The sequence below is a fragment of the Arachis hypogaea genome, chromosome 12, assembly GCF_003086295.3.
Source record: "Arachis hypogaea cultivar Tifrunner chromosome 12, arahy.Tifrunner.gnm2.J5K5, whole genome shotgun sequence".
Taxonomy (NCBI): domain Eukaryota; kingdom Viridiplantae; phylum Streptophyta; class Magnoliopsida; order Fabales; family Fabaceae; genus Arachis; species Arachis hypogaea.
The window spans coordinates 116,057,235-116,082,237 of NC_092047.1; the positions used below are offsets into that span (position 1 = coordinate 116,057,235).

Here is a 25,003-nt window from a genome sequence, read left to right on the forward strand (position 1 = left end):
AAGAGAAGAATTGGGTGAGAAAACATGATTCTCTTACCAAATTGCTCGGTAGGTTTTGTAGAAAATTCCGAGACAAACGCGTGACCGCTGACGGCTCGTCAATCGGAGCTCTAAATTGAAAGTTATAGAAGTTTGAATATTTGGAGAAAATGTTTCGTTAGGTTTTCTTTTTCTTCCATTTCCTATGCGTGAAACTGATTTTGAGGAAGAAAGAAGCCTGAATGTCCATTAAATGAGGGTGAAGGTGAACGGGTTAGATTTTGGGTTCGGTTTAGATTTGGTTCAATTTGTTTAATCTGTTCGGTTTAATTTTAGGTCAAAACTTTTAAAATTAGTGTTAAAATTCATATTTTAATTATTCCTACTTCGTAAAACTATAAAATTTTATTTTCTATTTTTTTAATAATAATTAATTTTTTAGTAAATTATTTACTAATTATTCAAGATTTACATCAACTAACCTATTTTATGTTACCTAGAGATAATACATTCTACTCGTGTAAAAACACTAAATCTATAAAAGTACCATAATTATAATCACATATGCTTATTAATTTAAAAGATAAAAACACACTAACTTCGAAGTCGATTGCTTCTGCAATGTGCCAACTATCATTCAGGCGGTCGATATCGGGGTCCTGTGTGTCGGTGCACACCATAACGTCCTAACAACTCAAAAATATAAAAAAAAAAACATCCGAGAAAGAGAGAAATGAAGGTTAAGGGGGGATGGAAAATGGATCAAGAGGCACTGCGAACGAGTTGTATTTATAGCCACACCTCAGTCTTATCTCATTTATAGAGTGAATGAGATACCTATCTCGTTCACTCTATAAATGAGATAAAGTACGTGTCATAACACGCGATACGTAAATATGAGTTTGTGTTTTTTTTCGTTTACACTGTAAACGAGATAAGCATGTTACAAAAATCGATAAAAACTCTTCAAATTACCTATTTCTGTAAATAAAATATTTATTTTATTTATTTAAAAAAACCATAAAAATAAAAACACTTGAACTGTAAATGAAATGGACAAAATCCAAAACATAGGAATATTGAAACTTATCAGTTATCACATAACTATCAAAAAATAAATAAAATCCTAAATTTTATCTGGACCTAAATAACATGGCCTAGATTAACACCTTCACTTTTAATAAATAAAACATAGCCAATCCAAAAAACATCAAAAAAATAAATAAGCTTTTCCAGTGATTAAAAAAATGAAGAAAAAGATTGGCACACAGCACACTGCAGCAGAGATAATCATATTGTTAGAAAGCAATAATATTTTAATTAATATATATATTGATCTGATTTGATAATATCTTAGTATAACTTGGATTAGTTCATATTGATTTTTTTTATTGGATTTTATCAATACGTTTAGATTTTATTTTTCAACAAACTATGCAAATTTTTAAATATCTCAATATATAGTATAAAATTATTCTATTATATTATGCAAATTTAGTATTATTTCTATGATTTTCCACTTATTTTCAGCAAGAATTTTAACATATACTTTTATTCATCAATCACCATGCTTGTTTCGGACAATAGTTTTTCTCAGTTGTGGTGTGTATTATTTTAGAATTATAAGTTTTATTTTGCTTTAAGAAATTTCTCATCCCCAAATATTGCAATTTTCATTATGTTGAGGAACTCTTAGGCAGCAAAACATTGAGAAAACTGAGTTAAATAAATAAAAGCAAAAGTTCTATATCTATATGTGCATGGGTTCGTTCCTCACTCAAGCGACAAATGCAATGCACAAACATGTCTTTTCTTTTTTCTCTCAAATTAATTAATGCTTGAAATTAAAAAAAAAAAAGCTTATTTCAACTGGTTCCAAAATACACCATGCATAGTGCAGCAACCATATCATCAATTTGTTCAGGAAATTAGTTCTTTCAGGTAATTTCAGAGTTTATCGTTTATCATGTGTATGTGGAATTAGGACATAATATAATAATAATGTCTCTAGCTAGAGGGAGGCGGGTCAAGTTTTCAAACTTATTAAAACTAGCCCAAATTTTCCATCTATTTTATCCATACTAGCTTAGTGACAATAATGATGTAGTATAATAACAAATATTATTTTGGTTAATCATGATCATGATGACCATTGCATTAAAGTGTGACACCAATCCACCAATATCGATTTGGTCTACACGGTGGAAGGCTCTATTAATCCCTTTTATATTATGTGAATTTTGAAGGGGAGTTTATATAGAAACATATATTAAAAAGAAAAAACAACTATGAAGGCTAATTATATTAATTGATTTCTGATAATAGAAACAATATACTGAATATGAAAGTAACAGCCATATATTACTACTCAACTTTAACCTTCTAATAAACATTCTATGCCGTATGTAGTTTATATATTTATGGCCAAAATTCCTAAAAGTAACAGCCATATACTACTACTCAAAAGATATGCCTCAGAAGTTCCTGCCTGAGACAAGAAAGTTCAATTAGTAGATACACAACTTGAAAGATCTTCTGCATTAAGAAAATTGAAACATATAACCCAATTATTCTACAAGATCTTCCTTTAAGCATGCCCAAAGATTTCCTATATTTGTTTATTGCAGATTTCAAAAATGATAATTTGAAGAGTATGGAATGATAAGAGCATTTTTAATGTTAAACTTGTACAGCAATGCCAATTAATTCTGCAGGAACCCTTTTAAGTCTCAATTGTGCTAGTAAGTGACATGGATCAATTCCCTCACACCACTTAAACTATCACATGCTTCCAAGTTCTTCACGACTGAGTCATCGTCTTCATGAATACATATTTTATTGACTTCATATACGTTTGCCTTTGGTCTTTAGCAACCTGAAGAATGTGGCCACTTATATTAACACTATACAATTCTAATGTGTTCTCTTCTACATAATCTTTTTTAGCAGTTACTAATGGTGTATCTTCGCATCCATCCTTGCATTGGCGGCTTTACAACTACTAATAACATTCTCTAATGAAATTTGTCCATGCCAAATGACCCATGAAGATTACTTGCTAACTCTCCCAATTAATCTGCACTGACCCCATTTGCTTAAGGCTTTTGCTAGATGCTCTCACTCACATCCTAACACTCCCACTAAACACATTTTGATTTCTAACGTATTCTACAGACTAAATGTCTCTAAGAAAAAGTTCTCCTGCCCCAAAATTTCTTTCTGCTGAATTATATTGACATGTTCCCAAGATGCTGCTTATGTTTGCTTCGATGATTGAGTAGATTTTTCCAAACTTATTTCACACAATTTATTTTCATTAATTTTTATCTAATGTATTTTTGTAATGAGACTTATATTTTATTTTTAAATTGAATCCAGAATTTATTCAAATATATATGCCTCAACTTCATAGTGAGAAATCCATTTTTCAAAAGCTTCTTAAGCCAAACAATATAGCTAAAGGCTAAAGCTTCAACTATTTAGAGCATGTTTGGGTTGTTTGTCCACTATAAATATAGGTTAGGATACTCAACTTCATTAGTCATTGTCATTTTTGTTTGACAATAAGGTTTGATTATCTCTAAGTTTTTGGTGGAACCACCAAGGTGTCCTTCTACTTCTTACGAAGGAAATCTTGTTCCAGTATTAGATATTGAAATCCAATCAACTTTATTGCAGCTAGGGAATGAAATGAAATCTGCACCCAAAGCATATGATTTGATTTTCAATTTAATTTTTGCACTACAACAATGCTACACAACCAAAACTTGTGTCTGAATGAGGTGCCAAAATTATAGTAAAAGATTGAGAGTAAGAAAAAAAAATTAGAAAATGGAGAAAGAAAGCAGAGTTGAAGGAATTGAAAGCACAAAAAAGAGAAAACCGAATTGAATTGTCCATTTACTGAATGAGAATGAATTATAATTATAATTTTACGTCAATAAATTAATAACACTAATTCTTAAACACCAACCTGCAGCACTATATTGTAAGACATAGAAAATGGAAGAGTGATGCAGATTTGAATGATTAAAAGGTGATTTTATAAAATGATCGCATGATTTGCAGAAAATATATGTAGATGACAGTTATAACAATATTGTGAATGAAAATTATAATAGAGAAGATGAACAACACGATCAATCCCAAAGTGAGATCTACATCTAGTCTTCACAACAAATGGTAGAATTTTTTACTATAAACAAATTCAAGTTACAAATACCAATTCAAGCCAATACAAAAAAAACAAATTTCTCAAACGGCACTATAGCTTTTTCTAGATATTCTGACATCCTAGCTCTCTTGCCTTTTTCATAACAGAAATTGATTCTCACTTTTTAAGCTCTCTCTTTCGTATAAACAGAATAACCCATATCAGCTCTCCTAAAATAGAACGAAACGATGAAGGCATGAAAACTCTTAAGAAAAAAAAAAAGATAATTGTTCAGTGTAAATAAAAATATAAAACTAAGTTTGTCCTTCCTTTTTTTCTTTGAAAATTTTGTAAGCTTTCTGCCTATTTTTGACAGGTTGCTCCAACTGTATCCATATCATTGAAGGTAATCATGTTGCATTTTGATTGGTCTATTTGTCCTTGCAAAATTATGTTTTTCATCATCCATTTCTTCTTTTGATTTTGTACGAGGATGATGTCTTCCATGAATTCTGCTTTTGAATTGATGCAGAGACTGCACCTCATCTGATTTGTTTGGGATTCATTGTTCCTCCATCATTCTTGCCCAGATTCCTTTGGTCTCCTAGTTAAGCTTAATCCAAGTTTGCTCCTATTCGTTTCTTGCTACGCCAAAACAAACACATTAGAACAACTCATACAATTTTTGCTTAGTGCATAGTCATTACAAGGTTAATTAATTTCTTAATTCAACAGAAGTTAATGCTAAGATAGTAAACAGCATATCAAAGCAACGAGGGCCACGAGCGAGCAAGCAAGCAAGAGCAACACCAAGAAATGTAATAAAGGCCTTAGATTTGGGTGAGTCAAGGGGTGGTGCAAAAGTAGCTGACAGAAAACAATAAAAAGAAGAAAAACCATTAATGACAAAGGCAAAAGTTGAAAGTAGAAGATTTCATCATTCTCAAGGGTTTATCCTTGAATTAACAAAATTATAACCTCCTAATAAACATTCTATGTTGTATGTAGTTTATATATAGCATTATGGCCAAAATCCCCTAACAGTAATAGCCACATAATACTATTCAAAACTTACTCAAAAGACATGCCTCAGAATTCATTTCTTCCTTTAGAGGAATACTGTTTTGAGATCACCATACCAGCCACTCAACCTTGCTTTCAACATTATTTGCTCCAAATAACCAAGTTTTACCATGCTCTCAAGTAGGGTAAAAAAAAAAGGGTAAAAAAGCAACAATCTAAGAATTTTGTGGAAAATTGGAAAAAAGACACGAGATAAATTTAATGCTTGTGCTTTTTTTATTATGATCACAGTAAAATAGGCCGTACCATGGGCATGATGATTATCTTGTACATACTTCAATGTAGGAAAAGCAAAACCCTTATTCACAATGGTTATAAAAAGGTGCATGAGAAAGTATATTGTACAAGAAAACAGTCACAAGAGTAATGCAGTGCAGGATTATACCACTCTAAGAGCGGTCCACTCCAGCTTGAAGTTCCTGCCTGAGACAACAAAGTTCAAGTATATACATAGCTCCTTGTCCATGTACTCAACCAGCAAAGAATTTGTCATGACCCGAACCAAGCCATGACTGGCGCTCAAGGGACAAGTCCCTCAGTAAGCCAAACGACCAAATTTTCAGAAAAAAACGAACAGAATCTCCTCTGTTTCTAGGACCTTACCAACATAAATATTAACTCCCTGTATTAATAATAAACCTCCATTTCCAAGACAACAACAACAACATACTCCAAATTATATCCACAACCAAATATATCCAAAATACGCATCATCTATATATATCAAGTTGATAATTAGAGTATATAGTTAAAACTATAAGTCTTACATAACCAAATCAAAATCACTACCTAAACAGTTCAAGATTCAAAATAACATAACCCACACGAGGATCCTGCCTGTGACATATGGAGCATTGACATAATCTAAATTTTGAGCAAATGTTCCATTACATAATTACTTAGCCCTGGGAAAGAAGAAGGGCTCACCAAAATGACTAAGATCTACTGAGGGGCTGGTGGAATGGAACCTGAAATGACTCCTGTATCTGAAAAATATGGGAATATAATAGGGTGAGTTTTGCAACTCAGTGAGCAAACATTACATCTATAACCCACACGAGACAATCCAGAGTTTACCTTGAAAATTATATTTCTTTTCAGAGATGAGAAATTCATATTAATTAATTATACAAACATTAGATAAATAGTTAAGCGGATGAACTGAAATGGGAGTTCTCATTCCAGAAGTCAAATCAAATCAAATATTACACATCTAGGGCGGCTCCACCTCTAAGGGTAGCCCTTTCCTCTAGTGTGCCCGTACGGTATAACAGATCCAACGTGTGGCCTACACGTTAGGCTAGCAACGCCCCTGCTAGCTGAGGTCTGAGCCAGATGCATCTAGGTTAACGTCATAACCGCCGTTAACTACGGTTTTCTAGTCAGAGTCTCCCAAACCAATCCAAACCAAATCACTTATAAAAATATCTAGTGCTTATAACATACTACTAAATTCCATAGCAAATCAATATATATAGGATTGCATACTAAAATTTAATTAAAATTTACATAAGGTCAAATAAGAAAACATTTATACTTTACAAAATATATAAATATCATCTCGTGTGTATTTTTATATAATTGTAAGTTTCACAAATCAATATTTATTTTCAAAAAATTCAGAAATCACAATAATAAAATATTTTCAAACTCCAAAATTAATGATTCAACATAGATATTGATAATAATATATTTAAAAACAATTATAGATATAATATCCACTCACAACTTGATTCCAAAGAACCAGAAACAACTCTGAGCGCGCCAACGAGCTACCAAATGATGTCCAATAATTCTACAACTCTAGAAATATGACAATAATGATATTTGTGAGCTACTAACATTGTCAATTAACATAATCTTACTCATCTTGACCAAAAGCCCCAAATTTTCTAATCCTAATAACCCTAATTCGGATTTATACATACCCATAAATATAGAGATGACAAAAATTGTGGATATGGCTAATTATTGAGTCAAAGAGTTACCTTGAAGCCTCAATAATAATTGGAACTCAAAGTTGAATGCTTCTTTCACTCATTAAGTTGACATTCCATGGTTTGGGGTTTTGAGAAAATGAAATTTTGAATAAATAGAAATAGAGTAGAAAAAGAAAGGAAGGTAAGATGATGAAGATGAGTTTGATAATAGTGTGTAATTGCAAGAAGAAATGAGAAGATAGAAGAGTTGAATGAGAAGGGAAGATAAAAGAGATGAGGAAGAAAAGAGATGAGATTGAGAAAGGGAGGGGAAGGGCCTCGAGAGCCTTCCTGACGGAAATAAGGGGAGTTAAAGTGGGTCACGTGCTTTTCACGTGCCACTCCCCTCTCTCTCTTTTTTTTTTTTTTTTTTTTTTTTTGGGTTACTACATTCTCTCCTCCTTAATAAATTCGGTCCCCGAATTTCGAATTCATATATGGTGATAAGTGTGACAGCTACCTTTAGACTCAAACAAATACGGATATTTGTCGTGCATAGCGTCCTTCACTTCCCAAGTTGCTTCTTCTACCGGATGATTCTTCCAAACAACTTTCACAGATGCTATCTCTTTAGAACGTAGTTTCTTTACTTGGCGATCTATTATAGCCACCGGTTTCTCTTCAAATGATAAATCTTCGTTTAACTCTATGGCTTGTGGTGCAAGCACATGAGATGGGTCGGGAAGGTATTTGCGCAACATTGATACATGAAAGACTGGATGAATCATAGACAACTCAGGCGGCAATGCCAAGCGGTAAGTAACTGCACCTATTCTGTCCAATATCTCAAATGGACCAATGTATCGAGGACTAAGCTTGCCTCTTTTCCCAAACATCATCACTCCCTTCATAGGCGACACTCTCAGAAATACCTGATCACCCACTGAAAACTCTAAGTTATGCCTTCTGTCTACTCTGAGCTGCTAATAAACGTTCTATTATTATGCGAACCTTCTCAACTGCATCTTGTACCAAATTTGGCCCCAAAAGCTTAACCTCACCAACCTCAAACCACCCAATAGGTGACCTGCATCTTCTCCCATAAAGAGCCTCAAATGGTGCCATTTGAATGCTGGCTTGATAACTATTATTATAAGAGAACTCGATCAAAGGTAGATAGCTGTCCCAATTCCCACCAAAATCTAGAACACAACACCTTAACATGTCTTCCAATATCTGGATTGTCCTCTCTGATTGCCCATCGGTTTGAGGGTGAAAAGCTGTGCTAAGATCTAGACGAGTTCCTAACGCTTTTTGAAAAAATTTCCAAAAATGAGAGGTGAACTGGGGCCCGCGATCTGAAATAATGGACACTGGAATTCCATGTAGCTTAACTATCTCATCAACATAAAGTTGAGCATACCGAGCTGCACTGAAAGTTGTTTTCACCGGAAGAAAGTGAGCTGACTTCGTCATTCTATCTACAATTACCCAAATTGAATCAAAACCTTTAAAACTACGAGGTAAACCTGTTACAAAATCCATTGTAATCCTTTCCCACTTCCATTCAGGTATCTCAATCTGTTGTAATAACCCAGCAGGTCTTTGATGTTCAGCTTTAACTTGTTGGCAAGTTAAGCAATGAGAAACAAAAACTCCTATGTCTTTCTTCATGCCTTCCCACCAAAACAATTGTTTCAAATCTTGATACATCTTATTGGAGCCTGGATGAACGGTATACTTAGAATTGTGAGCCTCCTCCAAAATAGCTTTCTTCAAGTCGGGGTTATCTGGCACACATAAGCGTTGACCACAACGCAAAACATCTTGATCAAGAGAAAAGTCTGAGTTCCTCCCATTGCGAACATCTTCCATAAGCTTTCTTAGTTTCGGATCATCACTTTGTGCAACCTTGATCTGTTCTATCAGGGAAGATTGGGTTCGAACATGTGCTAAGAAAACTCCTGATTCTCCAAGATCAAATTGAATTCCACTGGCCTCCAATTGATGGACTTCTTCAACAATTGGTCTCCTTCCAAGAGTGATATGGGCCAAGCTACCCATAGATTTCCTACTGAGGGCATCTGCTACAACATTTGCCTTTCCAGGATGATACAAAATGGTACAATCATAATCTTTTAGCAACTCCATCCTTCTCCGTTGCCTTAAATTTAAATCCTTTTGTTGGAATATATACTTCAAACTCTTGTGATCCGTATAGATCTCACAGGTCTCACCATAAAGGTAATGTCTCCAAATCTTTAAAGCAAAGACGACCGCTGCCATCTCCAGGTCATGAGTTGGATAATTCTGCTCATGCTTCTTGAGTTGTCGCGAGGCATAGGCAATAACGCGGCCATGCTGCATTAATACACAACCAAGTCCTATCCGAGATGCATCGCAAAAGACTGAGAATCCCCCAGACCCAGAAGGTAAAACAAGAACTGGTGCTGAGGTTAGACAAGCCTTAAGTGTCTGGAAACTTTCCTCACAAGCTTCTGACCATTGAAACTTTACATTCTTCTGAGTTAACTTGGTTAATGGTGCAGAAATTCTCGAGAAGTCCTTGATGAATCGCCGATAGTAGCCGGCTAACCCTAGAAAGTTACGAATTTCTGTCAGTGTAGTAGGCCTTGGCCACTTCTGAACGGCTTCAACCTTCTTTGGATCCACCATGATTCTATCTTTTGATACCACATGCCCCAAGAATGTCACTTGATCAAGCCAAAACTCACATTTAGAAAACTTAGCATAGAGCTTGTGATCTCTTAAGGTTTGTAACACAATCCTCAAATGATACTCATGCTCCGTAGCACTTTTTGAATACACCAAGATATCATCGATGAAGACGATAACAAAGCGATCTAAGAAATGTTTGAAGACTCGATTCATTAAGTCCATGAAAGCTGCAGGCGCATTCGTCAGACCAAAGGACATTACTAAGAACTCATAGTGCCCATAGCGAGTACGAAAAGCAGTTTTTGGAATGTCTTCCTCTTTTATCTTCAATTGATGGTACCCTGAACGCAGGTCGATTTTTGAGAAACAGGTAGCTCCTTGAAGTTGATCAAACAAATCATCAATCCTTGGCAATGGATACTTGTTGCGAACAGTTATCTTATTGAGCTGACGATAATCCACACATAGTCGCATCGTTCCATCCTTCTTCTTTACGAATAGAACAGGAGCTCCCCACGGAGAAGTGCTAGGACGAATGAATCCTTTCTCTAGCATATCTTCCAATTGAACTTTTAATTCTCGTAACTCAGTTGGAGCCATACGATAGGGAGGAATGGACACAGGTTGGACTCCCGGAGCCAATTCTATAGAAAACTCAACTTCACGGTCAGGCGGCATCCCCGGTAGCTCATCAGGGAACACGTCAGGGAATTCTCTAACAATAGGAACCTGATCAAGACTAGGCACTTCGGCATTAACATCTCTAACAACTGCCAGAAATCCTTGGTTTCCCTTATCCATCAATTTCATAACACTCATAGATGAGATGATGCTAGCTAAAGTGGGACAGTCATCACCCTTAAAAACAAAAGGTGAGATACCCGGTATGTCAAACTTCACAGTTTTGGAGTAACAGCCCACATCAGCATGACAAGCTGCTAACCAATCCATGCCTAAGATGACATCAATATCTTCCATTGGTTCTAAAAGGATCAAATCAGCTAAGGTTTCAACGGTATTAATTCTAACAACACAAGACCGAAATACGACTCGAACCATCGTGGAGACTCCAAGCGGAGTGCCAACATGAAATGGGTGGGATAACAGTTCAGGTTGTTTATCGAAACGAGATGCAAGATGTGGAGATACATATGAATAATGAGAACCCGTATCAAATAACACTCGAGCATCTAAAGAACAAACTTGTAAAGTACCTGCCACCACAGCATGAGAAGCTTGAGCATCTTGACGTGTTAAGGCATACACACGTGCCTGACCTCTTCCTCTTTGGCTCCCTCCTCTGTCATAAGTCTGACCCCTGCCACCTGCTCCTCTGCCACTAGGACCAGAAGAATTTCCAATAGACATAGCTGAAGATGATGGCATTGGTGTTGTAGGATGTGCAATACCTGGAGCAAAGCCTCCTCTAGGATTTGGACAATCCCTCCTAAGATGACCAGATTGACCACAACCAAAATATGCACCAGTAGCCTTGAAACATATACCGGAATGGTAACTCCCACACTGAAGACAATAGGGCTGAGCTGGCCTTGTCTGATTTGAACCCTGTGCACTAGATTGAGAGGTGCTCTTAACAAAAGGTCTGGGATTCGAAACACTCATGGGAGCAGATCCAGAAGAAGCAACCCCACCAAAAGATGCTTGAGGACGAGCTCGATACCCCGAATAACCTTGCTGGTTAGTTTGAACATGATGAGACTGAAATCCTCCTAAACTAGATCCACCAGAAAATTGTCCCTTCATCTTGGGCTTCTTACCAACATCCTTAAAAGCATTTCTCTCCGCTATTCCAGCTTCAATTCCATAGGCAGAGTTTAGGACATCCTTAAAAGACATGCGTCCGACTTCAGGCATAAGAGTAGTGAACATAGGTTCTGCCAATCCACGAACGAAACGACGAACTTTCATCTCTTCTGAATTCACCAAGTACGGAGCACTCTTAGAAAGTCTAGTAAACTCCTTAGCATACTCAGTCACTGTCATATTCTCTTGCCTTAATCTTTCAAAGGCAATTGCATCTTCTGCTTGCTTGTTAGCTGGATAAAATCGAGTAAGAAACTCTTCAATAAACTCTTCCCAAGAAGGAGGAGGAAGTCCAGCTGCTTCTTTGCTCTCAAGAAGAGACTCATACCAATACCTTGCTGAACCACGCAAGTTGTAGGATACTAACTCAACAGCCCATTCTTTGGTGCACTTGAGAGCTCGAATAGCTTTCTTTGCATCCTCTAGATATTGTTGTGGATCTTCATCCAATGAATCTCCATTGAAAGTGGACGAATTCAACTTCAAATACTTTTCAATTGGCGGCTCTTGATCCCCAAACAATTGATGAACCCTATGAGGCTGAGGATTTGGCGCATTAGAAAGTCTCGCTTCATCCCTATTTTGATTTGTTAGAACCTGTAACACCGCATTAAGAGTTTGATTCATTCCCCTCAATTCAACTGCTAAATCCGGTTGAGCCTCTCTTACTGCGGGGTTCTCTTGAACTCTCTCGCGGGGTATCTCTCCTGCGCGCCTATCAGCTATCCTTTGGCTCCTTGGCCTTTGTCGAAGCGCTCCAAGTGGCGGAGAAACTGCCCTATTGGATTCAGCAGTATCAGGAGCACCAACAGTTCCACCACGTCTTTTCTTAGGTGGCATCTTCCACCTATCGAGTAAGTAGAGCGATTGAATCACCAACGACATATATATATGGAGTTCGAAGATAATAGGACAGACAGAAAGAATTATGAGACCAAAAGATTGAGGACAACTTCCTATAGGCCTCTAGTAAAATCACACTTTATGAAAATGGGCCGGCTTCCATTTGCACAATTGTGATCTTACTAAAGAACACTTGCTCCATATTACACAGGAAAACCAGGCTCTGATACCACTTTGTCATGACCCGAACCAAGCCATGACTGGCGCTCAAGGGACAAGTCCCTCAGTAAGCCAAACGACCAAATTTTCAGAAAAAAACGAACAGAATCTCCTCTGTTTCTAGGACCTTACCAACATAAATATTAACTCCCTGTATTAATAATAAACCTCCATTTCCAAGACAACAACAACAACATACTCCAAATTATATCCACAACCAAATATATCCAAAATACGCATCATCTATATATATCAAGTTGATAATTAGAGTATATAGTTAAAACTATAAGTCTTACATAACCAAATCAAAATCACTACCTAAACAGTTCAAGATTCAAAATAACATAACCCACACGAGGATCCTGCCTGTGACATATGGAGCATTGACATAATCTAGATTTTGAGCAAATGTTCCATTACATAATTACTTAGCCCTGGGAAAGAAGAAGGGCTCACCAAAATGACTAAGATCTACTGAGGGGCTGGTGGAATGGAACCTGAAATGACTCCTGTATCTGAAAAATATGGGAATATAATAGGGTGAGTTTTGCAACTCAGTGAGCAAACATTACATCTATAACCCACACGAGACAATCCAGAGTTTACCTTGAAAATTATATTTCTTTTCAGAGATGAGAAATTCATATTAATTAATTATACAAACATTAGATAAATAGTTAAGCGGATGAACTGAAATGGGAGTTCTCATTCCATAAGTCAAATCAAATCAAATATTACACATCTAGGGCGGCTCCACCTCTAAGGGTAGCCCTTTCCTCTAGTGTGCCCGTACGGTATAACAGATCCAACGTGTGGCCTACACGTTAGGCTAGCAACGCCCCTGCTAGCTGAGGTCTGAGCCAGATGCATCTAGGTTAACGTCATAACCGCCGTTAACTACGGTTTTCTAGTCAGAGTCTCCCAAACCAATCCAAACCAAATCACTTATAAAAATATCTAGTGCTTATAACATACTACTAAATTCCATAGCAAATCAATATATATAGGATTGCATACTAAAATTTAATTAAAATTTACATAAGGTCAAATAAGAAAACATTTATACTTTACAAAATATATAAATATCATCTCGTGTGTATTTTTATATAATTGTAAGTTTCACAAATCAATATTTATTTTCAAAAAATTCAGAAATCACAATAATAAAATATTTTCAAACTCCAAAATTAATGATTCAACATAGATATTGATAATAATATATTTAAAAACAATTATAGATATAATATCCACTCACAACTTGATTCCAAAGAACCAGAAACAACTCTGAGCGCGCCAACGAGCTACCAAATGATGTCCAATAATTCTACAACTCTAGAAATATGACAATAATGATATTTGTGAGCTACTAACATTGTCAATTAACATAATCTTACTCATCTTGACCAAAAGCCCTAAATTTTCTAATCCTAATAACCCTAATTCGGATTTATACATACCCATAAATATAGAGATGACAAAAATTGTGGATATGGCTAATTATTGAGTCAAAGAGTTACCTTGAAGCCTCAATAATAATTGGAACTCAAAGTTGAATGCTTCTTTCACTCATTAAGTTGACATTCCATGGTTTGGGGTTTTGAGAAAATGAAATTTTGAATAAATAGAAATAGAGTAGAAAAAGAAAGGAAGGTAAGATGATGAAGATGAGTTTGATAATAGTGTGTAATTGCAAGAAGAAATGAGAAGATAGAAGAGTTGAATGAGAAGGGAAGATAAAAGAGATGAGGAAGAAAAGAGATGAGATTGAGAAAGGGAGGGGAAGGGCTTCGAGAGCCTTCCTGACGGAAATAAGGGGAGTTAAAGTGGGTCACGTGCTTTTCACGTGCCACTCCCCTCTCTCTCTTTTTTTTTTTTTTTTTTTTTTTTGGGTTACTACAGAATTAGTACATAGAAAACTTTTAAGATCATCTGCATTAAGAAAATTGAAACGAATAACTCAATTATTCTACAAGATCTTTATTTAAGCATGCCCAAAGATTTCCTATGTTTGTTTAATGCAGATTTGAAACATGAGACTTTGAAGAGTATAGAATGATAAGAGCATTTTTAATGTTAAGATTGTACTTTAATGGCAATGAATTCTCGAGGAATCCTTCAACAGAATAAAGCAAACGTTACTTTAAATCCAAATAGATACTCATCCTTACAAGATTGGAGGCGCAGCACCCAAATGCAATAAATTGACAAGTCCCAGAAGAATCAATATATGTTCCTATACATGAAGAAAGAAAGAAGAAATAATAAAAAAAAAAGGGTAGAACGGTTAAATGGGGAAAGGGAGGGGGAGGGGGGGGGATTCCAAAATGAGATTGTATCCTAAAAAAAGTTAACAGTTTTGTGATACTAAATGTTGGGGAAAGTAGGCATTGAGTAGAGTGGTGATTAAGAGTGTTAAAAGAGAGGATTGGGTTTTGTATTTACCTAAAAAAAGAGTAGGATAAATTATTGAAATAAAAGTAAGATTATGTAGGAGAGAATGAATATGATGTTGGAGAAGATGAAGTGGGTTTGGGATATAGAGAGATAGCAAAAGAGTTACCTGTTTTAAAATGCTGAGTCATTGCGAATCCATTTGCGATCAACAAGAATGCAGGGGATGTGGGAAATGGATGGCCAAATGTGGGGGTCCTTCCTCTCTATGCCTTCACCCAACAACGGACATTCTCTGATTTTGAGTTCCCTTAAAGAGGCAGGCAGCCTTATTATGTTCTCCAGCTTAGGGCACTCTACAATCCATAATTCTCGGAGGGACTGTGACACCTCCAGAGATGTCAACTTTTCACGTCTTGCGATTCTGAGATACTTGAGATTTGGGAACGCTGGCAATGCGAAGGATGTAAGCGAATCACAGCTGTTGTCTATTCTAAGACTCGTTAGTGAGTGATGTTGTTGGTGTTGTATTGGGAATTCTACATTCTTGCAATCCTCGATTGATAGCTCTTTCAATGAAGGGGGCAAAGAATCCACTGGAAATGATATGGCTGATGAGCACTCTGAGATTCCTAAATAACTGAGAGAGGTTGGTTGGGTGTGGGTCATGGCCTCAAACACATACTCCACCTGCTGCTCTCCATTAACCCATAGTGTCTTCAACATGGAAAGTGGTAGGTCCCGCATTCTTGCTTCCTGTGTGCCATATATTGTTAATTCGCGTAGGATGGGAGCTCTTGGCAGATAACAACCAAGCTCCTCGCATCTTCTAATGTGGAGTCGTTTCAAAGACGGAAGGAAAGTGGGCAAATCTCCTTTTAACTTAGGACAATCCCATATCTCAAGTGTCTCAAGTTTCGGAAATGGTGCATCATCATCATCATCACATTCATATGACTCCCATTCCTCCCAGCAAGGCAGTTTTTCAATACTCAGATATTTGAGGGATCGGAAGGGTGTCTCCTGATGCTGATGAGTTCCATCACCCTTATAGAATGACCCACCAATCTTCTTCACCTTCTCGAACCCTGCAATGACCAGCCTCTCCAGAGAGGGTAACTGTCCAAGTGAAGGAACCACCCAACAATTCCTGCATCCAATTAGCTGCAACTCAGTCATCTTGTGGTACGAAGACTGCCCTACCCAATCCGGAAACATCGTACCTCTGTAATGCCAGATGGATAGCTTCTTCAAGTCTTTGTGAGGACGTAATTTGTCAAGTACATCTTTTTCACTTTGGGAATCACAAACCTCACTTTCTTCAAATGATGACCAGGTCAAATCTATATCATTCAGGTGTATTTTTTCATCCATCCTTGCATTCGATGCTTCACCACTATTCTTAACATTCTCTAGTTTCTCAATACAAAATGAGCCATGAAGATGTGCTAGCTCTCCCAATTCTCCAATCCCATTCTCTTCATGTTCGCCCGCAATATAGCAACTTAAAAATTGCAAATCTTTTAATTTGCTCATCTTTTTTGGCATCTCTTCCAAATCAGTGCCGGAAAAATCAAGATGACGCAAATTCACAAGATTTTGCATCTTGCTAGGAAGCTTTTTAAGTTTTCTACAGTTTTCCAACTTCAATGTTTGTAAATTGTACAAATTATTCAAGGACTTGGGCAATGTCTCGACAAGTGTGGCAGAGAGATTCAAATAACGCAAGTAGATCAATTCACCAATTGAATCAGGCAACATATCAATTTTAAATGATGTAAATGACAAAACACGTAGGCGCTTCAACTGTGCTAGTAAGCCACAAGGATCAATTCCCTCTTTGTGTTCACCGTATAAATCTGCCTTGATTTGAAACAGGGTCCTCACATGACTTGAACTCTCACATGCTTCCAACATCTTCGGGACTGAATTATTGTCGTTGACATCATATGACAAATGACGAGTTTTCGTATCATGTTGGACTACATTCTCGTGTTCAGAGATTCTAACAAAGAACTTTTCACCATAAAATGTCGCTAGATCATGCATGAGATCGTGCATCACAAATGAATATTTATAACCATTCTTTGAAGGTTGAAAGAATGATCGTGCAGCTAAATCATTGAAGTATTTATATCCAACTTCTTCTAAAATGCTTCCACTCTTTGGTTGTTGCAAAAGATCTTCTGCCATCCATAATAGCACTAATTCATCTTTGTCAAATTCGTAGTCCTTTGGATATAGAGAACAATAAACAAAGCAACGTTTTAAATATGAGGGGAGGTAGTGATAGCTGATTCTTAATGCAGGAAGAATCCTACACTCATCTTCAGAAAACTCCCAAATCTCACTCATCAAAACATCTTTCCAATCCGCTATGTTATCCTTGGTTCTTAGCAAGCCCCCAAGTGATTGAGCAGCCAAAGGCAGTCCTTTGCACTTATCAACAATTTTTCTACCAACTTTTTCCAAAGCCAAACGATCTCGGGATTCAGTGGGAAAAAATGCATGATTTGCAAACACCGACCAGCATTGTTCATCATCCAACAAACTCAAATTGTGAGCTGGAATTGTTTTCACCATAGAAGCAACAGCATCAATGCGGGTTGTTACAAGAATCTTTCCTCCCTGACTTCCAAATTGGAAGGGGCCTAGAAAAGTTTTCCAATCATCATAATGATTGGTCCACATGTCATCCAGAACAACCAAAAACCTTTTCCCTGTTACCTCATTCCTCAAACGTTGTTGAACAGAATTTAAGCCATTCAGTTCACAAGACTTAGAAGTTACTTCCTCTATTACAGTCTTTGTCAACCGAAGAACATTAAAATCTTCTCCAACACAAACCCATGCTTTAACATTAAACTTTTGCTGCACTTGGTCATCATTGTAAACCAATTGAGCCAAAGTAGTTTTTCCTATTCCGCCCATACCCACAATGGGGATCACAGTCACAGGTGATTCAGCATGACGAGTATCATCTAACAGCAATTTGATTATCTTCTCCTTGTCTTCGTCCCGACCAAATATGTCAGAACTTACAACGAGAGATGTCGATGGAGTTCTCCATGATGACATGTCCACCTTGGTGCACTCTTTCAGACGATGATGATTTTTCTTTGCTACAACAGACTCTAGTGTACCAACTATTTTTTCCATGTCACCACTATCTTCAATATATGAATCAACAAGAGAAGAACAGGAAGAAGAGATACCTGGATCTCTTAGAGTGGTGGCGATGGCAGCCTTAGTGGAGAGCTCATCGACCAAATCATCAGCCTTATAGAGAGCATCTTGGAGATCAACAAGCCACTTCTTCACTTTCTTGTCAGTGAACTGCTTCTGCTCAGCATCGTCAAGAACAGGTCCAGCCTCATACAGACTTTTCTCCAACCTTCGAAGCAAGATGTTCCTTTCCAGGAATGAGTCGTCTTCTTCAAGTATTGGAGAAAGCTTATCCAAAATAGCATCAACAAAGCAAGTGAGATAAGCTCCACCATAAAGTTTTGAAGCCATGATTGGATCTCAAGTGCAGCGGATGAGATCACAACAAAGAAAGAAAGATGAAGGATGAGGGAAGAAGGGTTCACAGTTTGCAATGTAGTCTCTGGGTTTTCTCAAACAGGAGCTAAGGGAAGTGTTTGATATCTGTGGTGACTAAAATTTACCTGATGACTGATGAGCTTTATGGTCTTCGCCTCTTCGGACAAAATCATTGGCTTTTAATAAAGATGACGATGTCAGATGACAATTACGGAATTACCATCGGTGAAAATTTTCACCTTTTCATTTTATTTTCAACAGTGTTATGTTACGTGTACACCTAAAATACATATTAAAATATAAATACACATTGAAAATAAATTAAATTATATATATTTATACACAAATATATTGGTAGCTGATTTTAATGATTAATTTTAACTTACAAATAGTATTTTCCTTTTCGATAATATTATTTCAACATACAATTAGTTTCCACAAATCTTTTTTTTTTGGACTTGGTTTCTACAAGTCTTGTTCATTATTATTGAAAAAGAAATAAAAATTGTAACACATTACCAAATAAATACTTTTTTTTTTTGGTATTTGAAGGCCCAAATATTAATGAAGTCTCTTATATTAACTTCTATAAAGAAAATGGTGTGTTGGGACTAAAGGCCCAAACTGGTGGAGATAAATGATAAAGAAATAGATTTTTTTTTGTAAAATAAATACAAAAAATTTTTAAATTACGAATTTCACTTTGTGCATGCAGTAACCGACAAACTCTTAAATAAAGCTCAATATTGCGATGGATGAGTCTTTGACTTGTCGAATTAGAAGATACCGTGAGAAAAAAAGAACATAATTTTGAGAGTTTTTACCGATTTTCGTAATATGTTTTATCTCGTTTACTTTGTAAAAGGAGATAAGTATAGGTGTATCTCATTTCCAATGTAAACGAGATAAGGTACAAATTCAGGTCTACGTATCACGTGTACACACGTGTTACATGGGGAAGAACGAACTCCATATATCTCATTTACACTGTAAAAAAAATATAAATGAATCTAATTTTGTTTACTGAGTAAACAAGATACATGCTAACTTAAAACGTTGACACTATAAATGAGATATAGTACGACAAAAATCAATCAGCTATAAAAGGATCTTCAAATCGTTGGTATTCTCCACAAAAATCTCTCCTTTTTTTTAATTTATTAAAAATGTCTAGTGGTAGTGGTTTCTTTGTTGTGATGGTATATCCAACTGTCACATGAGAAACAGTGATACTGGGATTATATTTGAGTATGAGAATCATGCGCTGCTGCGCACTCGGAGAGCAAATTCTTTGTCCGAGTTAGAAAGTCTGATATTGACGCACGTCGGTGATAGGAAGTAAAAAGAGGTTGGAAGAGTTGGGTATAAGATGCTAGCACTGATGGAAAATGGTATATTTTGGTTTCATCCATTTTGCCTCAATGGCGATGAGCATGTGCACCTAATACAAGAACAAAAAATCATTAACTGATTAATTAACGTAAAATAATAATTTAAATTGCCCGAAAATAGGTTCAAAAATTTGTAATGTGAATTAGAAAATTTTGAAGTGAGATTTGAATTCAGTAGAATTTTTCGAGTTGGGAAATATAATTTTCTACGAAATGTTGAGTAAAATCGTGTACCGATAAATTAGCCGGCAGTACCAGTTTAAGTCTGTCTAGTACTGTATAAGCATAATAAAAACTGTAGAAAAACTTAAGAAAATTATTAAAGTTGAAAATCGGACGATAATTCTAAAGTTTTGACCCAAAGTTAGGCCAAACGGGCCAAAAATGCTAACAGGTTGGATCGGGTCCGAGTTGAACCCAAACCCAACATATATAAACACTTAAATGAAGCCAATTCAGCCTCATTCACAAACATAACACAACCCTAGCAGCTGGTAAGGAGAAGAGAGAAGAGAAGAGAGGTTACTATTCATATTCATCTTAAATCACTCATAACTTGAGCTACGGTGCTTTGATTCGTGTCTCGTTTGCGGTCACGCTAAGCTCTTGCCGAGTCCGTTAGTTCTATCTAACCAAAGTGGTAAGAAACTCACTCTTTCTTGCCAAGTTCTCTCTTCCCAACAATTTCGAAAATTTGACTATAGTTGTTGACTGCTTTTTGTGATTTGGATATTTAGGTACCATCTAGCACTTGATTGCTATTGGGTTTTGCCTCAATCAACATTGAGTAAGGTGAGTGTATTCGAATCTCTTGTGATTTTATGTATATATGGAATTCTAGGTTGAATTATGGTAAATTATGTATATATAGGTTGAATTCTTGTGATTGGAGTGAAGTTGGTGGATTGGAGTTGCTTGTTGATTGACTTGGAGGCAAAGCTCATTGAACTTGGTTGTGGATTTTGGTGATTTGTGCATATTGAGAATCGGCTAAGGTATGATTTCAGTTTTTTCTATGTAATATGTAATGTTTCATGACACATAGACTAATGGACCTTAGGATAGGATTGAATTGGTTGTTGATAATTGTTGGATTGATGATGTCCGATGATTTTGATGAGATTATGATGTTATTGTTAATGAATGATGTTGAGTATTGATATTGGGGTTGAATAATGATAATTATGAGGATTGAAGATGATATATGATGAATGAGGTTTATGAATAGTTGAATTGTGCAAAATTATTAATATTGACATCTTGATTTGAAAGTTGTGGGTTTTGTTGAATTATGGTGGAAAGAGGTGGAAAGATTGAGTGAAATAGGTGTGAAAATGACTGAAGTGCAATAAAATAGTAATTTGTAGTGTGTGGTAGTATTTTTGATGAAATTGAGTAGGTTTTGATTGGTTTAGTTTTGAAAATTTGGGAACTAGAGAACTTTGATGATTTTGTGTAAAATCTTGTTTTTAACGAACTTTGGCAAGGCATAACTTGGCCTTTAGACCCCCATTTTTTAGAAACTTAGTTTAAGTGAAAGTTGGGTCCGAGAGCTTTAAGACGTTTGAAGAACGAATGGAAAATATTTTAAAACGAAAAAATTATACGCGTTTGAAGTTCGGTGCAAAAATCTAAAATTCTGCAGCTTTAAAATTTTTCTACGTCTGTTACAGCAAGCGTACGTGAACCTGTGCACGCGACGCAAGCATTCTCCTCTGTCTAGGATACCTCGCGTACGCGAGCACTAGCATGCATCCGCGAGCATGTGTTTTCAAGGCATGCGTATGCGAAAATTTGACACGCAACGCGGGCTTTTCATCTGAATTGGGACACTCGCGTACGCAAGTAAGATGCCGCGTACGTGGACGCCCACATTTCGACTTGTGCGTACGTGGGACAGGTTCGCGTACGCGAGATCCTTGTTTTGCTGAAAAATTGTTTTCTTCACTTTTCAAGGGTTCTCTAACTTTCTAAACTTCTTTAATTATCGTTTAAGGTTACTATTTAGTAATTAGGCCCTAAGACTAATAGAGATGATTTAGTGAATTAAATTGGTAAATTTTTGTATGAGTTTAGAATATGGAGACTTTGGTTTCTGAAGTTGTGGGTGAACGAGTGAAGTGCTATATTAGTGATGACTTTGAGAACTTGAAAGTTGATCATAACTTGTGAAATCAATGACTAATGATGGTTATAACGAGTCTGGGACTTAGAGAGAAATGAGTATGGTTAATGAGACTGATAACTTGAGGTTGGTTCTGATTGAGAGGCGATATGTAAGTGGTAAGAGTGTGCCGGACACTATATCCTTGGGTAATGTGAGGTCTATGACTAAGTATCTCGCTCGCATCCTTTCGATTCACAAGAGTGAGTCGGACACTATATCCATGGGAGGTACCCATTTATATCGTGACAAAAGGCAACATACCCATGGAAATGTGTCGGGTTGACAGTTGAACCGATAATGTGATATCACAGCCAATAGGATAGGCATTCATCATGTGCATTTACTATGTGGTTGTTTGCTTTGTTTACTTGCCTATATTGCCTAAGCATATAACATGCTTACTTGCTTCCTGATTTACTTGCTATACATAATTATTACTTGTGTATTACTTGTTTGCATATACTTGTGTATGTTATTGAGGTTGAGGAGGCTCGGTAAGCGGTGGCAATGAGATCGCATGGATGTTAGGCCGGCGAAGACTGTGGGACAACAATGTAAATGTTAGTTTAGAAATTCCTTAAGTAGAGACCTATTTAAGGATTTTGTTAAATTGTTTTATAAGCATGAATCTTATGTTTGATGTGAAGTTCTAGGATTGCCTTTGGCGTTCCGGAACCTTATATCTTACATTACTGGGCATTGTTACCATACTGAGAATCTCTAGTTCTCATACCATATGTTGTTATTTTTCAAATGTAGTTTGTAACCCACTTCGGTGAGTTGCGAGATGGTGACGGAGCAAAGGATCTTTTATCACCTTTTGTATTTTGATTATTCTGTTGTAATACTCTCTCTTTTGTATCTTCGACCTTGTTTCCTCAAAGGCTTATTTGAGAGACAAGTTGTATATGTTGTTTAACTTTCCAAAACTCTGTATTGTTTGTATATCACTAGTCGGCCTAAACTCTGCGGACTACGGCTAGAGTTCTTTTGACCATTATACTTATATATAACTATCTTGATTATTACTGTATTATGTTGTATCTTGTGCATTTACGCTTTTAGTTAATTGTATGAACGCTTCGAGCTTTTCTATCTCTGTTTTGAGCTTTATTTCTTCATCGGGCTTCTCGTATTATAAATTCCTTATATATCTACTATTGTATAAGCTTTAGAATTGTTGTGACACTTTGTTATCCTTTACTTTACGGCATGATGTAAGGCTTAGGGTAATAGCTGTTACACCTAAGGTTTGACGTCTACGGGAGAATTATGGTTGAACAAGTGATGGAGTTTTCTGCGGAGGTTCGTGATATTAGTGGTGGTGGTTCTGGTAGCTCGAATTTTGTCCAAGATGACCTACCTCTTGCACTGTGCTAGTCCAGTGGTAGACATAGACCTTGATGGTAAGGAGTCTGATGAAGAGTACATTGCCAATAGCCACGAAAGTGGCTCCTCTAGGGATGGTGACAAGGATAAGTTTATACCAAAGACTCCCATTGGTGGATCAGTTCGATACCTTTTGTCTACTTCGCAACCATTCCGGAGTTATCAGATGTACCCAATCACCACCATACTTTGAATTTGGACGCGATGCATGAGGTAACTCCATTTTCCAATATGGGGGCAGATGATTACAATATTGATGGTGGTGTGGAGTTTAGGGTTGGTCACCGATTTAGAAGCAGAGAGGCAGTACTGTAAGGCATGAAGAATTACAGCATTTGGAGAAGTGCCGAATACCAAGTTGTGGAGTCGGATCGATTAAAATATCACGTGCGTTGCCGTTAATTTACTGATGATTGTCCTTGGAGTCTCCGTATCGTCCTCCGACAGAATCTCAGATACTGGTAAGTGTTACAGTATCTTAATGCATTACCTTATTTTTCATTCTTATTTTAGTTATAATATCATTTGATTATATTTTAAATCGTTAGAGAGGTACATAAATTCGACAGACTGCACACGTGTTTAGTCTCCATCATGTCTCAAAATCATCGACAGTTAGACATCCTAGATAGTAGCAGACGAGGCTTCTGTTTAAAAAAATAAAACTTCTTAAAAACTTGGATTTCAAGCTAAGTTCTCCGGCATATTCAAATTTAAAATGAAAAATATAAAATTCGACTCAAAGAAATAATATAACGTAATAACATGGATAAACAATAATTAATGAATTTCTTTTATTTATTTAACAAATCTAATAAACAGTTAATCAATAAATTAAATTAAGTTAACTAGTAAATTAACTTTTACTATAAATAAATTCGACACCCAGCAAATGTTAATAGCTTGTCAACTAACCTATTTTATGTTACCTAAAGATAATCCATTCTACTCATGTGTAAAAACACTAAATCTATAAAAGTACCATAATTATAATCACATACGCTTATTAATTTAAAAGATAAAAACACACTATCTTCGAAGTCGATCGCTCCAGCAATGTGCCAACTATTATTCAGGCGGTTGATATCGGAGTCTGTCGGTGCACACCATAACGTCCTAGCAACTCAAAAATATCAAGAAAACATCTGAAAAAGAGAGAAAAGAAGGTTAAGGGGGATGAAAAGTGGATCAAAAGGTGCTGCGAACGAGTTATATTTATAGCCGAACCTCAGCCTTATCTCATTTATAGAGTGAACGAGATAAGTATAGGTGTATCTCGTTTACACATATCTTGTTCACTCTATAAATGAGATAAGGTACGTGTTATGTGTACGCGTGATACGTAAACATGAGTTTGTGTTTTATCTCATTTACACTATAAACGAGATAAGTATGTTACAAAAATCGATAAAAACTCTTCCAA

The 25,003-nt window shown here is 36.3% G+C and overlaps 2 protein-coding genes across 6 annotated transcripts; both read right to left on the reverse strand.

Annotated features, from left to right (window-relative positions):
- Positions 1 to 7,625: 7,625 nt before the first annotated feature.
- On the reverse strand, positions 7,626 to 8,045 carry LOC114924937 (uncharacterized). Its single transcript, XM_029291136.1, has one exon. It carries the CDS (start codon positions 8,043 to 8,045, stop codon positions 7,626 to 7,628), a length of 420 nt encoding a protein of 139 aa, XP_029146969.1.
- A 2,982-nt stretch (positions 8,046 to 11,027) lies between these two features.
- Positions 11,028 to 18,789, reverse strand: LOC112728558 (putative disease resistance RPP13-like protein 1). 5 transcript variants are annotated; one of them, XR_011869033.1, is made up of 5 exons: positions 15,260 to 18,789; positions 14,868 to 14,932; positions 13,955 to 14,031; positions 13,156 to 13,214; positions 11,028 to 12,484 (listed from the first exon to the last, which is right to left on the reverse strand). XR_011869033.1 is itself a non-coding variant. In XM_025778748.3 (2 exons), exon 1 carries the CDS (start codon positions 18,604 to 18,606, stop codon positions 15,265 to 15,267), a length of 3,342 nt encoding a protein of 1,113 aa, XP_025634533.1. In that variant the 5' UTR covers positions 18,607 to 18,786; the 3' UTR covers positions 14,746 to 14,932; positions 15,260 to 15,264. The 5 variants fall into 5 exon arrangements, 1 of the variants encoding a protein (XP_025634533.1); XR_011869034.1 differs by lacking the exon at positions 13,955 to 14,031 and having other exon boundaries at positions 15,260 to 18,786; XR_011869035.1 differs by lacking the exon at positions 14,868 to 14,932 and having other exon boundaries at positions 12,314 to 12,484; positions 15,260 to 18,780.
- Between the last annotated feature and the right edge of the window lie 6,214 nt (positions 18,790 to 25,003).

What these genes read in the sequence shown, in the direction of transcription:
- LOC112728558 (XM_025778748.3), bottom strand. Translation starts at nt 18,606, where the DNA reads ATGGCTTCAAAACTTTATGGTGGAGCTTATCTCACTTGCTTTGTTGAT.
- LOC114924937 (XM_029291136.1), bottom strand. Translation starts at nt 8,045, where the DNA reads ATGAAGGGAGTGATGATGTTTGGGAAAAGAGGCAAGCTTAGTCCTCGA.